The sequence below is a fragment of the Phaenicophaeus curvirostris genome, chromosome 5 (genome assembly GCF_032191515.1).
Source record: "Phaenicophaeus curvirostris isolate KB17595 chromosome 5, BPBGC_Pcur_1.0, whole genome shotgun sequence".
Lineage (NCBI taxonomy): Eukaryota > Metazoa > Chordata > Aves > Cuculiformes > Cuculidae > Phaenicophaeus > Phaenicophaeus curvirostris.
Genome location: NC_091396.1, coordinates 20939621 through 20957408, shown reverse-complemented (window position 1 = coordinate 20957408; position 17788 = coordinate 20939621). Strand labels below are relative to the sequence as shown.

Sequence of the window (17788 nt, the reverse complement as noted above, 5' to 3'; positions counted from 1 at the left end):
CTCAATCTGAATAAATAAAAGGACATTTTCAACAGATATGGTTAGACAAAAGAAAACACGTAAAAAGTAAAGATGCGTTGAATTTCCATAGATATTAAATACTTTGATCCCCAGAATGAAACAGATGTGTAGTCCTTTCAAGACGGACATTGATAATTAAATGTAAAGAACATTAAAACGGAACGACACACAGTTCATCTATTAAAAGCCTAATTGAAAACCAAGTATGTTTTCACTGCAGTCATTTTACCTTTTGAGTCACTTCAGCAATAATATAGAACACTACTTGACTGGTATGGCGAAGTATTTGCAGATGGCTTATGAGTGTCTAAAAAGACGCAAAAACTTCATCTGAAAAATTCAAGAACCTTGTAAAGAAAACTCTTAGACAGCTTTCTAGTTCCTTCATCTCTCTCTGAAAGCTAAGCATTGGTTGTCTGACATTATTCCATGATATAGCAGGATGCTGTTAATCAGGGTGTAGTCCAAGCTGAAAAAATCCCACATCATCTACCCAAGCCTAGGAGGACATAAGGCTGTCTAGATCAGTTTAACTGATCACAAAGCATGCTGTACAAAATTTTGGTCTGATTTATTCAGCTGCTTCATTTTTTAAAGGAACTAATTCAAGCCAACATCCAACATGACTTCGGCTGTCAAATTTCTTCTGGAGCTGTGATGCATGACTACAAAACATTCTGAATTAACTCATTTGAAAAAATAAACAGTTCAGTGAATCAAATTACAGTGAGCTCAGCTGGATCAAATACAACCACAGTTTTCTGGCTAGGTGATACATATCCTTTAGTTAATAAACATTGTTCTCTTTCAATCCTGTAGCTTTTCGCTGCTTTTATCTTACCTACAGGGTTCGATTCTTTAGCTGTGACCCCATCAAATAAATGTGCACTAAAAGCTTTGATTCAATACTATCCAAAGAAAGTTTAGTTTTCCCTGTAAAATGATCCAAGGAATTGGATTAAAATATATATCCATTATGCAAACATATGCATAAGTGCAGTTTTAATGTCACGAAAAAGAAGAATGCATACAAAGGAAACTGCAATCACAGGATACCACTACAAGCATGTGATTGCCGTAGCCGCCAATTTATTCAATATCATTTACTTAAGTCCTATTGTCAGGCCTTATTCATTCAAGACTTAAATCTAAAACAATAATAAACAGACTGCTCCACATTTTATGTTGTTCTATGCAAGGACATAGTCCATCTTCCAGCCTGTAACATAACAAGCAAGAAACACCTGCACTTTGCTTGCCCCCATCTGCTAGATGTGACTCCACCTTGCATGTGTGCTAAATCAAACGGGGAAAAAAGGATGCTTACGTACATTAAGCAGAACACCTAGGCATACAGCCTGCTGTATGCTACATTTTCATTAAGTAATGCGGCTATTACATTTATCAGTAGCAGCACTAGTGACTGATCCCATCCTCCCTTTATTAATTTCTCCCCAGTATGTTTCCCTTCGCCCAAAGTACATGATTTCCACATAATCTTCTCTGTTGCCTTTTTTCTCTCTCTTGCATCTGTGGATAAACCTTTAGTCACAATAACTGCATGATCTGTCGCTTTTTTTCTTGTCCTTTTAATTTCTGGATTTCCTCCTACAGCATTTCTCCTTTCATCACTAGACAAAACCCTCTCAGTATCTCTAATGCATTTCATGTTGTGTGTCCCACTCTGTCAATGTTTTCTTCTGTTTCGTAGGCCAAGTGCTGTCTCCCTCCTATCTTCTTTCCTCCTACAAATTTTTGTCAGTTCTCTGACACCTATTCTGGATTGGACATTTCACAGCTACACAGGCAGTTTGACAATACCCCTCTATCCAGCTCAACAACTGATGAAAGACAGGGGCTGCTTTATCTTCTCAGCTCCAGTTTTAAGGTTTTTTTCTCCTCTCTGGCAGAACAGATACGAATCTGACTTTGCGTCAGTATTAGATGCTCAAATGTGAACTGTCCTTGTGAAAAAATAAATAGATTTCTTCTGGTTTAGTTCACTGTCTCACTACAACACACAAGAAAGACCGCATGGCAAGAAGATAAGAGCCACCAAAAATTAGAGAATCAGTCTTTTATAGCAAATACCAATCACTAGAATAGCCTAGCTTCTACTCCCTTACACTAATTCACTTCTCTCTGTACTTCCTCTACGAGTTTAATCTCCTGATACACAGATGATGATGGGAGTGTGAATTACAAGTCAGAAAGCAGGGCCCTTGGATCACTCACCAAATGAGCGAGCCTGTTTCTCCACTTCTTCAGGTGCTTTTAAAAGTCAGTGATGAAAAGCCCTCTCTAGACCTATGAGGTGCTATTGCTAGGAACATGGGGTGATGCTTTATTTTATTAATAAGGGAAAACTGCAGTGAGCTGACATCTCTCTCGTTTTGCAACACTGCAAAACATATGAGCTGCCTTATCATCCATTTTAGAAGAAACACATTCCCCTTCCTGCTGTTTGTTTCAAGCTACTCTGATTTACTAAGGTGTAAAATTCACAGAAACTAAAATCAAACAGTTGTGCAAACTTTTCAGACCATAAGGGGAAAAAAAGAAAAGGGTACAGGGGAGGTGATTTAGGGGTTCCATGAGTGGCAACACCTATTTAAATCTGATCTTCCAAAAGTTGCTCTCAGAACATATCAAAAGTCAAATGGCTCTCTCAAATGGTGGCAATCATTACAGAAATGTTTATACCCACCACATCAAAGATGGGAGCCCACCAGCAATTGTTATCTGACTGCCTACACAGAACTGGCAACAGTGGAGATAGAAGTTACTGGGGTCAGCATCAAAGAGGGAATAATGTCCTATAATATGCACAGTCTGCTCCAAATGTTTAACTGCATACCACATACCTGACAAGTCACAGCTTTCGATGCGCTTTAGATCTGCATCCACCCAGAAAAGCTTTCCAAGTTTGTTGTCAATCACCAGTGCTACTGGTCGGATCAACCCAGTTGTAAAAAGCACTTCTCTCTCTGTACCATCAAGTGCTGCACGCTCAATCTTAGGAGCTCGCTCTTGCATGTTGGTGAAGTACATGTACCTGAGAACAAAGACAACAGTCACTTAACTGAGAGTTTCAGAAGGGAGTCAACTCACCTTTGCACACAGATTCTATGTTGTAAGTGGGAACTGTTTACACAGGGATGACTGTGGTGACTGTTTCTCCTACCTGCAAACATCCAGATCTGTCAGCTGCAGAACACCAAAACCAATGATATAAAAACAACGATATCTCTGCTGGTTTTCCTACTAGATAGTGGGGCTGTGGGCTTAAGCAGTGAACAGGATAAGGTGGGCTTGCTCTGCTTTCCCTACCTGAGATAGTTCCTCACTATAACTAATGATATGGTTGTGTGAACGTCTAAGTTGGCGTATCAGAGTAGGCAGCAATGGAGAGAAGCAGCTCAATACCTTTAAAAGCCAGAACTGGACAAACAGTTGCCTCCTTCCTGAACAATTAAATATGCAAAAAATTCCCTTTTAAAAAAATACAGATGCAACACCGAGTCACACACGCAGCTGACATACATCCCAAGAGCGCTGTGTACAAGGTACAGAAAGCAATCTCACCCTCGTTCTGCGTTCACTACAATGGCTCTGGGCTTGTCATGATCCCCTCGCAGCACCATCCCAATTGACTCGCCGTTCAGCCTGTGGACATTGACTGAATTTGTGGCCTCACAGGTCCAGTACAAGGTATGGCTGTATATGTCGATGCTGAGGTCATGTGGCTGCTTCTCTGGGTTCTGACTTTGGTTCGGAGTACCCATGACAGTGAAAGGCTGCAAGAAAGCATATGGGGAATAATTTCCACTAATCATTCTGATTATGGCTGAAGAACACTGATTGAACAGAAAGCACGGTTTACCCACCTGACAGTCCAGAAACACTAAAAACCACCCACAAGGAAACAGCAAATACTAGAAATGAGAGACGGCTTAACAAAAAATAAAGAAAGATTTGATTCAAACTCTAGATTAAAGGAAAAACATTTGGACAAAAACTGTTAGATTATGGCAAACTCCCATGAAAGCAGTTGTGGGGCCTCCTATAAGTAGACTTAATAAGTAGGAGCCAGAAGAAACTGATACTGAATGTTTATGCATGGAAGAATCTTGAATGAAACAATGCAAGAAACAAGGCAGCCTTCTAGCCAGGCCTGCACTGTTATACAGTCAGCTGAACAAATCTTTCTGGCCAAAGTCTCCTTACTTTATTACTTGTAATGTATTAGATATTGACTTTCTTTATGTCCTACCTTCTCTTAAAAACTAAAATCTTTTAATGAAACTTAGTTCTGTATGCTTAAGTGTCAAATGGGTACAGGTCTGCCTCACAGCCATACTAACAACATCACCTTGCTTTCACCCTCACATCTTTATGACAGACCTTACAAAGTTTGTTGTTATTGCCAAGTTCCGGGAATCATTACCCTCAACCCCTCCCAATCTAACTAACATACTGTTTACTACACATTTTAACTCTATGTTGAACACTAACATAGACTTCAATACTTTATTTCTGTGAAAAGAAGTAGGGCATAAAAAGAAATCCATAAAGGAAAATAATCTTTTTATTGTTTATTCAACATTACACAGGGTCCACTAGGGTACAGTCAAACCCAGTGCTATTTGGACAGTAATACTACTGGCAGGATTGCCATCATCGAAGTAGCCTTCAAAGGTGACTTCTTCTGGTGACATGATAAAGGTGAGAGGAAAGCAGTGGCTTCCTTAAGTGTCCTAATAAGAGTGCTCCAAATTGAAACACAAAGACAGTACCAGAAAAAGTTCATATGGGTCAAGAAAGCTAAAGACACCATTCCATGCTCAGCTTAAGTCAAATTAATCACCCAACACAGTATTACTTGTGAAAGTTATATTTCACAGAATCATAGAATCACCAGGCTGGATAAGACTTACCGGATCATCAAGTCCAACCATTCCTACGAAACACTAAACCATGCCCCTTAGCACCTCGTCCACCCGTCCCTTAAACATCTCCAGGGAAGGTGACTCAACCACCTCCCTGGGTAGCCTGTTCCAGTGCCCAATGACCCTTGCCGTGAAAAATTTTTTCCTAATGTTCAGCCTAAACCTCCCCTGGTGGAGCTTGAGGCCATTCCCTCTCGTCCTGTCCCCTGTCACTTGGGAGAAGAGGCCAGCACCCTCCTCTCCACAACTTCCTTTTAGGTAGTTGTAGAGAGCAATGAGGCCTCCCCTCAGCCTCCTCTTCTCCAGGCTAAACAACCCCAGCTCTCTCAGCCGTTCCTCATAAGGCCTGTTCTCCAGCCCCTTCACCAGTTTCATCGCTTTCCACAATTTGGTTTTAAGCCTCCATGTTTTGCACAGTGAAATACAGGCTTTTAATTTTTATATAAAGCTTTATCTCTATTTTGCTTCTTTAGGCTGCCTGAAATTTTTTCCTGAAATCAAAGGTAACATTACACATGTATGAAATTTATATGCAAATTTAGTAAAATTAATTAAATATAGTTAGTGAAAATTGGAAAGTCAAAATTTGCAGGGGATCTGTCTTCAAAGTTGTGTGATCAAGGTACGGGAAGACATAGAGCAAATCAATCTCCATTGCAATTTGCACCTAGCAAGTACCAAAGAGAAGCTAGACTACAACAATTAGCACCTAGCTGCCGAAAAGCAATAATAAAACTTTCTCAATCCAGCTAGCTGCTCATGCCAAAATACCTCCTCCCCATCTTAAAAGAAATGGCCAAGAGAATAAAACTGGCATCTCTTCCATTAAAGAAACCCTAAAACCTCTATGTCTCAGATGCGTGAAGAGACCAGTTCATTTCCATTGACATCATGTCATACTGTTCAGATACAAGTGCCCAAGGACTATGAAGATATAACTTGCCCATTTGTAATTTCATTTTACATTTTTATCCAAAGCACAGTTTTTAAAGAATCTGTTATCTTGACCTGAGAGTTATGCTATCTTAATACATAACACTGCCCAGAAGAACAGTACACTTTTCACTGTTGTGTGACTATTTAGTGTAAAAGAATAATGTCCCCAACTCAGCAAAAAAAGCAAGAGGCTAAGCCTATCCCTGTTCGGCACGGCAATCAACTCTACATTTACTCAGGATTTAACAACAGATTGGATAGCTGAGAGGTTTCATATTGAGAGAGCTTTACAATGATGACAAATTTATCACAAAATTGGCATGCACAATACTCATTTTAAAATATATTTTATCTGTCCAGAGTATAAATAGTGAGTCTGCCTCACTTCAGTGCCCATCCTTAACTAAAGTCTGCAATTCAAGGCTTATAGTTTCAAATACGTATGATGTACTGTATTACTACTACACTTCTTTGTCTATAAATGAAAACCATGATCCTAAAAGCCTTCAGCAACTTTCACATATAAATAGAATATACATGAACAAGTGCTGGGAAGAGTAAAGTTTAAACTGATATCAGATACTTTGGTGCAGAGGATGAAACGCGAATGTCAAGTATGAAGTACAAAGCATACAAAAAGACTGACCAAAACTATATACACCATGTAAACTTGCCTGGGTGCCATCATCTTTGGCTCTCTTTATTATATTCTGACGTCCATCTACCCAGTAGATTAATTTATCTAAGGGATCATAATCAATAGCCTTGACATTCCTTAGACCATGCATAGGCAGGATGATATCTGGGCTTTGCTGATCATCTGGTACCATCCGGCTGATTGCAGATTTCTGGCTGAACAACAGGAAGCTGGCAGGGGCTGAAACAAGTCAAAGCAGAAAGCATAAGAAAATGCAACCCACGTGGTCAAAAGTACATACACACAGAAGACAAAGAATATTCAGGTCAAAATCCCAGAGAGAGAATTATGTTTACAATGAAAACTAAGGTAATTTGTCATTGAAGATTTTTGCTATTAATTTAAAAATTGTTCTGTGTGTACTTCCAAAGTGTAAATGTGCACACAGAATCACAGAATAGTTTGGGTTGGAAGGGATCTTAAAGATCATCCAGTTCCAACCCTCCTGCTGTGGGCAGGGACACATCCCACTAGGTCAGGCTGCCAAAGGCCCCATCCAACCTGGCCTTGACACCTCCAGGGATGGGGCATCCACAGCTTCCCTGGGCAACCTGTTTCAGTCCCTAACCACTCTCATCATGAAGAAATTCTTCCTTACGCCAAGCCCAAATCTGCTCCTCTTCAGTTTATACCCTTTCCCCCTCATCCTATCACTACAGCCTTTGTGAACAGTCCCTCTCCAGCTTTCTTGTAGCCCCCTTCAGGTACTGGAATCTTATGATCTCCTCGGAGCCTTCTCTCCTCCAGGCTCAACAACTCCAACTCTCTCAGCCTGTCCTCTTCTGGGAGGTGCTCCAGCCTTCTGGTCATCTTCGTGGCCTTACTCTAGACGCATTCTAACAGCTCCATATCCTTCTTATCTTGAGGATTCCAGAACTGGACACAGTACTCCAGAGGAGGTCTCAGAAGAGAGGAACAGAGGGGCAGAATCACCTCCCTCGACCTGCTGGTCACACTTCTTTTGATGTAGCCCAGGACACAGTTGGCCTTCTGGGCTGTGAGCGCACACTGCTCATGCCGCGCTTCTCATCAACCAGCACCCCCAAGTCCTTCTCTGCAGGGCAGCTCTCAATCACATCATCCCCCATTCTGCACTGAAATCAGGGATTGCCCTGGCCCAGGTGTAGGACCTTGCACTTGGCCTTGTTGAACCTCATGACGTTCTCACAGGCCCAATTCTCCAGCCTGTACACCCTCACCCAGAAAGTAATTGAAAATAACTTTTTTCCCTATGTGGAATTTAAGTAAAACCAGTAACAGCAGACCATACACAGTCAAAGGTTTTCCTATATTATCATAGAATCGTTTAGGCTGGAAAAGACCTTTAAGATCATGGAGTCCAACCATAAACCTAACACTGCCAAGTCCTCTAATAAACCGTGTCCCATCTTTAAAATACCTCCAGGCACAGTGACTCAACCCATCCCCAGGCAGCCTATTCCAATGCTTGACAATCCTTTTGGTAAAGTAATATTTCCTAATATCCAATCTAAACCCTCCCTGGTGCACCTTGAGGCCATTTGCTCTCACTCTATAGCTTGTTACATGGGAGAAGAGTCCAACACCCACCTCGCTACAACCTCTTTTCAGGTAGTAATAGTGATAAGGTCTTCCCTCAGTGTCCTTTTCTCCAGACTTAACAACCCCAGTTCCCTCAGCCGCTCCTCTTAAGACTTGTTCTCCTGACCCTTCAACCGCTTTGTTCTTCTTGTAATGAGGGGCCCAAAACTGAACATAGTATTCAAAGTTGCGGCCTCACCAGCACCAAGTAAAGGGGCACAATCACTTTCCCACTCCTGCTGACCACACTAATTCTGATACAAGCCAGGATGCTGCTGCCCACCTGGGCACATGGCTGGCTCGTGTTCAGCTGGTTACTGACCAACACTCCCAGGTCCTTTCTGATGGGCAGCTTTCCAGCCACAATTCCCCAAGCCTGTAGCACTACATGGGGTTGTTGTGACCCGAGTGCAGGACCCAGCACTTGTCCTTGTTAAACCTCATACAACTGGCCTTGGCTTGTCTAGATGCTTCTTGTAAAGCCTTCTTGCCCTCAAACAGATCAACACTCCTGCCCAACCTGATGTCATCTGTAAACTTACTGAGGGTGCACTTGATTCCCTCATTCAGATCATTGATAAAGATATTAAACAAAACCAGCCCCAACACTGAGCCCTGGGGAACACCACTTGTAACAGACTGCCAAATGGATTAAACTCCATTCACCAGCACTTTTCAGGCCTGCCCACCCAGACAGTTTTTTAACTAGTGAATACCCATCCAAGCCACGAACAGTCACTTTCTACCAGAGAATGCTGTGGGAGACAGTGTCAAAGGCTTTACTGAAGTCCCGGTAAACAACATCCACAGCTTCTCCCTTGTCCACTGAGCAGGTTACCTTGTCATAGAAGACCAGATTAGTCAACTAGGACCTGCCTTTCATAGCCCCATCCTTTCATTAGTTAAAATTTCCTTATATGCTAATGTGCCAAGATGCTCAGGGCTTTCATGGTTTATTTTTTCATAGAATCATAGAATCATAGAACAGTTTGGGTTGGAAAGGACCTTAAAGATCATCCAGTTCCACCCCCTGCCATGGGCAGGGACACCCCCCACTGGATCAGGCTGCCCAAGCCCCATCCAACCTGGCCTTGAACATCTCCAGGCAACAGTCCATTTTCTATTCATCTGCTATTTTTACTAGAAACTTAAATTCTTATTGGATAACCAGTGAACTGGCAGGCTCATAATATCATATCCAGGAGGAAAACAAACATATATATATTTCAAGTGCATGGGCACCTTGCACAGACTATTTACTAGATGTTATTTTTGCTGACTTTAGTAAACACTTAAGGGAAAAAGATATCTTCTGTTTAGATTTTTTTCCCACCCACCTACACACTTAAGTAAGGACTAGGAAAGCTCCAATCACACAAATCACTTAGAAAGAACTTCTAGTAAAACAAGAAAGATCAGACTTGACAGCACTATTATTTCTAAGATTTGAAATACAAATCTTCAGCCATAGTTCACGTCACAAAAATAGATATAAAACTCCATACTCTGTCCCCATATTTAAAGATTACTTCTAAAGCCAGAACATTTGAAATGGACTTGTGATATCCTTTTCCTTTCTAAACTGAAAGGGATCACAAGTACCTGGGAGCCACAAGCACTGAAGACCATAGTAGCAAACAAAAAAGCTTACAACTACAGTTCCTGCTGTTGGGATCCAAGGTGTAATGAGCAGCACAGCCACATCTAAATCCATTTGGTATGGCAAGGCACAAGTGACCACAGTGGCCATTATTTTGCACACAATCATTCAAGCCATCCTGACGTGAAGAATGGAAGACTAATATATCCATCACAAAATCCAAATGGCCCTGAATAAGCGTTCTGTTCTTCCCACTGGTCTTGTCTGCTCTTTCTATGCTGTGAAGATTCCAGTCTGTCCAGTAGATGTAGTCACTGTATTGGGTTAATCCGAACGGATGAGGTAGATCATCTGCTATTATTTCTCGTTCTTGCCCTGCAAAAATAAGGATAATTAACCAAAGGACAGTTCCCGAGTTATGAAATGAGAAGTGTGACCAGCATAAAGAAAAAGTTTTTTCTTCCCTTTTTAAAACAAAACCTCATTTCCTGAGCCAGCATCATGGGATTCATTATTAAACAGTATCTGCTCAAGCAGCATCTGCTGAACAACTGCATTCAAAAACCTTACCCCAAAACTCTTTTGCCTACAGAGCAATTTGAAACTGTGCCAGTGTATCATCATTCAAATAAATATCACTATGCTTAATATGTGCTTAATATTATATCTTACATATTATTATATCAATATGCTTAATATATGCCTAATAGTATACCTTATATATTATTATATATAAATTTAAATATGTCTAAGTATAAATATCTCAAATATAAATATTTAAGCATATATTAAGTACAATATATGCGTAAATAAATATATGCTTAAATAAATACCTCATGCTTATCATCCCAAACAGATATTGGAAAACATATTCAAGAATAGTATTAGTCCCAGGAATCGCTTTGGCCATTAAAACCCCCAATTAATATGCACAAAATAAACAACACACAATAAACTTGAGATTCACATAGAACAGCTATGAGAAATTACAATATTTCACTCAAGAAACACAAATATTTTGCAGTGCAATTTAACATATGACTACCCCAAGAGATTAGGAAACCATTTGTTTGGCAGAAGTCCTAATAATCCCACGCTCAGTCGCTCAGTTAGCAACGTTCATAACAGATTTAACACCTTCCAGAGCAATATCACAGAATCACAGAATCACAGAATAACCAGGTTGGAAGAGACCCACCGGATCACCGAGTCCAACCGTTCCTACCAAAATACCAATAGATGACTTCTGCCAGAGATACACTACTGGAGCAGATAAAGTCCTACAGTAAACCACCTTCCTAAATTTTTCAAACATAAATTTCTATGAATCTTTGCCATTTTATATCAAATGAAGATGTTACTTTCATCGGCATCATCTCCTCCTGCTTGCTCAATGCAGAGTCCACAAAATATCCCATTTTAATTCCCCCGCCCTACTTTCCATAATGCTCTCTTCCATTTGGCCAAGACTAGAGAAGGAATGAAAACATCAAAAACTAGAATATGAAGACATTTCCCTACAAATCATCAGAACTAAATATAAAAGTAGCCTTCCCAAATACTTTTAGGCATCTGAAGTGTCCAAGTTAGAGGGACAGATATCCTGCAAGCTCTCAGATACTTCTAAGAGCAATTCTGGTTCACAGTGATGAATTCAGGCTCCTTTGAAGGAAACAGATAAGCTGTCTAATTGAATTTTGATAGTCAGTAGATGAAGGAAAATCTCCCAAGACAGTTATTTTTCTCCTACTGAGTAATGTTTATAACGCTCAAGATTAAGCTAGGAAAGTATTCATTCATCCATTTAGGAGTGCTTTATTCACTGTTGATGGGGTAGACGCTTCTAACAGCAGAACTCATTCAGATCTCTCCTGGCAAGGAGACTGGCACTGCATAATGTAGGCCAAGTCTAATACTGTTTCCCTAACCGATGAGCTTACCTGCCAGAAGTCTACCCAAGTCATTATAATCTGCTAACTAAAAAAACAGCTTGCAACACTGCTAGATTTAGTGCTCATCCTTCTACTTTCTCATCACAACTAAGTATTAATAGTAGGTTCAGCTTTCTGAACTAGTTTACTTTACCACAGGTGATTTCAATACTATGTTTCTTCTCAATGCCACAAACAGATTCTATTTCAACCTTGCCTCTGGCTATTTTGTTAGTAGATTTTGTTAGCTTAGTAGATTTTCTATACTCTGGAGCAATGCATACACAATAACATCTTAAAGAAATCTAATGGTAGCAAATTTCACAAATTTAAAAAAAAATAAGAAGGGTTGTAGGGAAATAAGATGTCATCAATCATAGCATTGCTGTAACAATGCAGTCTGAGTTTGATTAAACACTGTATGTTCTGCCACATAAGCTTTGATTTCATTGGAATCTCAGAAGCATTTACTTCTATCTCACAAAAGCCTTTCCTTGGAAATGCAATGGGGATAGGATGTCAGGTCACAGATTCCATTTCTGATCCTGTCATTGTGTGGCACTTGGAAATCAATACAAACACAAAAAGAAATCCCTGTCTGCTTCAGCTAAAACCATTTAGAAGACCATGTAATATTTACAAAACATCTAGGAGATACAAAAGTTCCATGTCAGCTAGAGAAAAAAAAACCTTGGTTCTTTTATCCACCTAGATATCATGTCAATATCAGCGTGGAAGTTTAGTAAAACTCAGCACATCCCTTGTATGTATAAATGAAATTCCAGTGGAATATAGGAAAATGGATAAAGTTGCATACAAAATATGTTACAATATGCTGGAGAAGTAGCAGTACAACCTTTCAGACTACAGGAAATGTAAGCAGTATTTTGGTTTTGGCTTTGAACTTATACAACTAGTCTGAAGCTGGAAACAGAGATAGTACTTCAACAGAAAATCAGTTTTCCAGACTTAGAAGTCAGGAGCGGTTTACAGGGAATCTATAAGTTGTCCTCACTTTGAGAAACTCAGCGGTCAACTCTTCTTTGTTAAGACACAGGCAATTTCACATCAATACAGAGAAATTACATCATCCTACCATTATTATAAATCATCATATGGTTATTAATTTAGAAAGCTTTTCTATCTACTTAAACATTTAATCCTTCATTTCCTCTCACAAGAAAAATATATACACAGATTTAATATCAATTATATTACACCAATTTCATATTATTCAATTGGTCAGTGGACCAATTTATATCATCAGTGCATATTTCTGTACTGGCTGGTGTAATATAACACTGGATTACCTAGCATATTTGATGATTCAATCATGCTTGTGTCTAGGTCAGTCCAATACAGCCTTTGGTCTGCATAATCAATAGTGAGGTCATTGGCACGACCCACTTTATCCACCAAAGTGATGCTGTTTGTTCCATCCATATACGCTCGAACAATCCTAGGTTTACCTCCCCATTCAGTCCAGTACATGTATCTGCAATGAGAGTACATCAGTTAGGTGAGATTGTGTTTAGGTGCGTGCTTTGATTTCTCTAAATTAATTTTCAGATTTGTTTTTTTAATTTTATTTTTTTGAAAAGAAATAACTCAGGTCATTATGTGCAGTATTACAGCACTCCTTTTTTAGACAAAGGCAGAAAAATCTGATTGACAATTCTTAATTTTTCATTGTAACTCACAGGGTTGCGGAGTGTTTATCTTCTCAAAAACCCTGAAGAAACAGAGCTATACAAATGGCCAATCAACTTATCACATACAACTATATACACACAAAGCTCTGAAAAACAACAGTGTCCCTTACCCTTTGGTAGGATCAAGAGCCAGAGACCTTGGGTTGTCCAGGTCCTTCCATACAAGGACCTGCCTATACTGTCCATCCAGGCGGGCTACTTCAATGCGATTCGTTCCAGTATCTGCCCAGTAGAGGTTCTTTCCCATCCAGTCTACGGCCATTCCCTCAGGATAATCTAGCCCAAACTCAACCACATGTTCAACAGAGCTCCCATTCATGAAAGCTCGGCTTATGGTCTGGAAAACAATTGTGTAAAAATATTACAATGTTTATGCCTACACCACTGAAATACAAGGAATTAGTATTATGAAGTTTAGTATACAAAGAGAAATCAGTAAAAAACCCACAACAAACTGTGTTACATTTTTAAAAATACATTTCTGTTGTCAAAAAAGATAGAGCAACTCACAGGATAAAAATACTTGGATTTTCAGAAAGTTAGTGGTTTGTGATGACCAGTCTGACATCTTAAAAGGCTATGAATTTCAGAAAGCACTATGTATCTGCAGATTATTCTTCACTTTCTCCCTCTTTTATTTGCACACAATTTCTTTTTTTTTTTAATTATTTAATTCGCTGTAACGTTTTAAGTCTCAGAAACACACAACAATCCAGAGGAATCTGAATTGTTGCTCCTGATCAGTCACCTGGAGCAAGTTTGCTGCTTTCATCAACATTTTAGTTACACACACTCAACAAAACAAGTCACAGGGTAAAGACTGGGTATAGGTAAATAAACTACTCCTAACAAGAAGCTGTGAAACAAGGCACGGGTAAATCACTAGTAACTTCCAGGACCAGCATACAATTACCCCCCTCATGATCAACACTAAGCAATCATTCTACGTGCCTGCTATTACTTCAGCTATTAATTTCTTAATAGTTTGATAAATTTAAGTACCAGGGTAAGAAACATTACATATTCTTAAAGGTAAACATCACAACTAGAAATCATGTAGTATAATTTTACAGGCCATAATGCACATCTCAGAAGAAGTATAATCCCTTTTATGAAAATGAGTCCTCCTATAACCAGGGGCAGGTGGGGTTCAGGGAAGTGGTAGTTACCAAAGGAAAGGGAGATGACTATGAGCTCTAAAGTCATCCTACCTGCTGGTAAGCTGCAGGAGATGAGGGAACAAGGAGAACGAAAACTCAGACACACTGAAACATACGCTGATGTGTGTGAGAAAATATAATATGCTGTATAGCTCAGGAGGCCACAAACAAGTAAAATGTTTTCCAGTTCTGCATAAAGTGAGACTGGGATCTACACACTGATGCAGCTGAAGTAATGTATTTTCCACGGCTGAGATGACCACAGCTCCATCTCTCCATGTGCTTGCATGAGATTTATTTAATAACTGTGTACGTAGTCCACTAATTTATTACATTGGCATTGTTCCTGAAGAAAAGGTATTCACATTACAAGCAGCACTGTTAATGCTGAAGCACAACCCTCCTTAGTCTTCACAGAGAGGCTATGGAACTGCACGCGCCCTGTAGTCCCTATAAGTGAGTTTTCCCATGTTGTGGCTTAGTTGGCAAGGAAAATTTGATTGCTCTTAGAAAACTGCTATTAGGCTAAACAGAGTAGTCCAGTTCCAGTGAAGTGAATCTGCCATTTTCTACCAATTCACTTCAAAAAGCAAAGTAACACTAATGAACAGCACAACAGTCACTTTAGAGCGTGCCTGGATGTGAACCAAACATGCCACAGGAAATGTGAAACTCCAAGGGAGCACACTGAGATAGAACTGAGGGCAAGTGGGAGTTTGACACAGTGTAGAGGGGTCTGAACAAGTCCCCTGGCCTTTTCTGTGCTGACCTGGAGCCACAGACTAATAGCAACCAATGCAAAGTTCACTTGCCAAATGTTGACATTGAGTAAGATTGCCTTCCAAGGCAAAACTGGAAGAGAATAGAAAACTTGGGAGATTGACAGCTCAGTGTTTAAACTACTCTACTATGTGACATGAAAACAGCTTTTCTACAATAGATACATCTGTGGATGTAGCATCCAAGACCTAGGCATTTGGTATGAGCAGACATCACCCTGGATTTTTATGTGAAGCAGGAAGGTGCCTGTCACCCAGCTGTGCATTCAACAACGCAACTGTTTTCAACTCCAAGAGCCTCCCTGGATGCAATTCAAAGACAAAATCAGCAACTGCAGGACATATCGTGTAACAGAGACCTTTGTCAGATCAAAGGAAATGCTCTGTGGCCTTATATTCAGGGAATTCACATGTTGGTAATACCTTCAAACTAACATCAGTCCAATAGATTCTGTTATCAGAGACATCAAAATCCAGAGCAGAAGCTTCCTTGACTCCAGTAAGAGGAATAGCAACATCATTATTATTGGTTTCAAGGGAAATCCTATGAATTGCTGCTCTGCTTGTGAAAACTAAGAAGGCTTCAGGAATGATGCAAGTCTTCATGTCACTCAACAGCTCAAGGCCAATGGGACAGGCACACCTGATCTCCTGGGGTGTAAAGAAACATAGATGGCTGCAGCCTCCGTTGTTCTCTGCACATGAATTAGTTCCTTAAAAAAACAAAACAAAACAAACCAGGTATTGGTGCACTGTGGAGGTAGAGGGTAAAGAGGAGGGGGGGAAGCTGAGTGGAAACACAGTGTAATTATAATTTTCAAAAATAAATTAATAGCATGGGTTGTCAACAGAGAATTCAAAAAAATAAAAAAGCATGAAAACTTTTTCTTTCCTTCTACCCAAGGACTAGGAACCTGGTGCTATCCCTCCTGTACTAAAAATAACTGCTACAAATACATTCTAGTTTCCTCAAAGATTAAAATCCTTTATAGAAGACAGGTAAAGCTTGGTTATTGAAACCTCAGCGCTAAAAAACTGTGAGAAAAGTGCTGGACAACTGGAGTTCCCAGCTGTTTAATTTAAAGCTGAGAAAGTCAGGACCGAAAGATAAATGGTTTCTTTCTCCATCTGGTAGAACAAAGGATTTAAGTAATTTAAACATTGTTCCCACAGAAAAAAAAATAAAATAAAAATCTATATATCTCCATGATCAGTCTCAAACAGGTTTCTTTTCATTTTCTTTTTATAGGCCAGACATGTTTCAGACTGATGCCATAACTTGCAGCTTGAGGATTCAGTTATCACTGAAGTAAAGCTTCCTGAAAGGCTAAAAATCCATGTCCTGGCAGGCTGTAATTTGACAACCCACTTCATGTGTTATCTGTAGCAACTATCCTCAGTAATTTTAATAGCTGACCAATGAATCTGCTTACTGCTATGCCTAAACTCCAGTGTTTCAAGTAGTAGACAGATCTGTGTGTTCAAAACACAGCTCTCACAAGCTATTTCTGAAGCCAGGAGGTCCTGTGACATACTCCTCTGAAAGAACGCTAGAAGAGGACCTAAAACACCGGCTGCACCTTTTAGCAGATGCAGTGGAAGAACATACAGCTCTAGCTACTGATCCCATGCTAAGGGCAAGAATAAATTGTTAAAATTTAAGTACGAATTAGGTGCTAAAGTTATTATGTAAGTGCCATTTCAGGCAATCCTGTAACAGCCACTAACTACCTATACCACCCAGCACAGCAAAAAGTATTCTGCTAACTGAATGTCACTGGGACTTTGTACTGGAAGAAACAAGCAACAGAAAATGAAGCAATTCAGTGAGCACCACAAGTAATGATTCTTCTATATCAGAGGCAGGAATAATTCTCCTCACAAAAATTCAGAGTGCAGTGGAAGCTGTGGAAGACTTAAGTCAGATGCCACTAAAAATTGGAAGCCCATACTTCTTCTGCAATACTGTATTTTCCCAACTTTACAAACAACAGGTGCAGTTTTCCTTTAAAATGATGCAAACATATGAGACTACAGTTATTCTCATTACAAGCAATTAACAGTTATTTAATGAAAGCAAGCCCACCTAGAAAGTACTATAGATCCATCCTATGACTGCTGATGCTTACCAAACACTTTCGTAACACTTGTTGCTTTAAGGCCCATTAAATCCGGCAGCTGATCAATAATGATGTCTCTGCTAGCCTTTATCTTGTGAACTCTTTCAATGCTTCGTCTCTGCCAGTCAGTCCAGTAGATGTAATCTCCCAGCAGTGTGAACCCAAATATATGTGGAAGCTTATCTTCTAGGAGGGTTTTCCTCATTGTTCCATCAACATTTATGACCTGTGGCATGTATGAGAAAAAAAGGAAACAAATTATTTTCTCTCAGGTGTCTCCTGGAGACAGGAGTGAGAATATGTGGGAGAAACAACTCTGCAAA

General features: G+C 39.8%; 1 protein-coding gene across 3 annotated transcripts in view; it reads right to left on the bottom strand.

The window, feature by feature from the left end:
* The window catches only part of LRP5 (LDL receptor related protein 5), a 153805-nt gene that overhangs the window by 20302 nt on the left and 115715 nt on the right, over nt 1-17788 (bottom strand). For all 3 annotated transcript variants that reach the window (XM_069857779.1, XM_069857780.1, XM_069857781.1), the window contains 8 exons: nt 17475-17691; nt 15769-16058; nt 13517-13743; nt 13005-13189; nt 9815-10138; nt 6581-6783; nt 3607-3818; nt 2886-3076 (listed from right to left, as the gene is read on the bottom strand). In XM_069857779.1, coding sequence (XP_069713880.1) covers nt 2886-3076; nt 3607-3818; nt 6581-6783; nt 9815-10138; nt 13005-13189; nt 13517-13743; nt 15769-16058; nt 17475-17691 — 1849 coding nt within the window. The remainder of the gene's footprint in view (nt 1-2885; nt 3077-3606; nt 3819-6580; nt 6784-9814; nt 10139-13004; nt 13190-13516; nt 13744-15768; nt 16059-17474; nt 17692-17788) is intronic.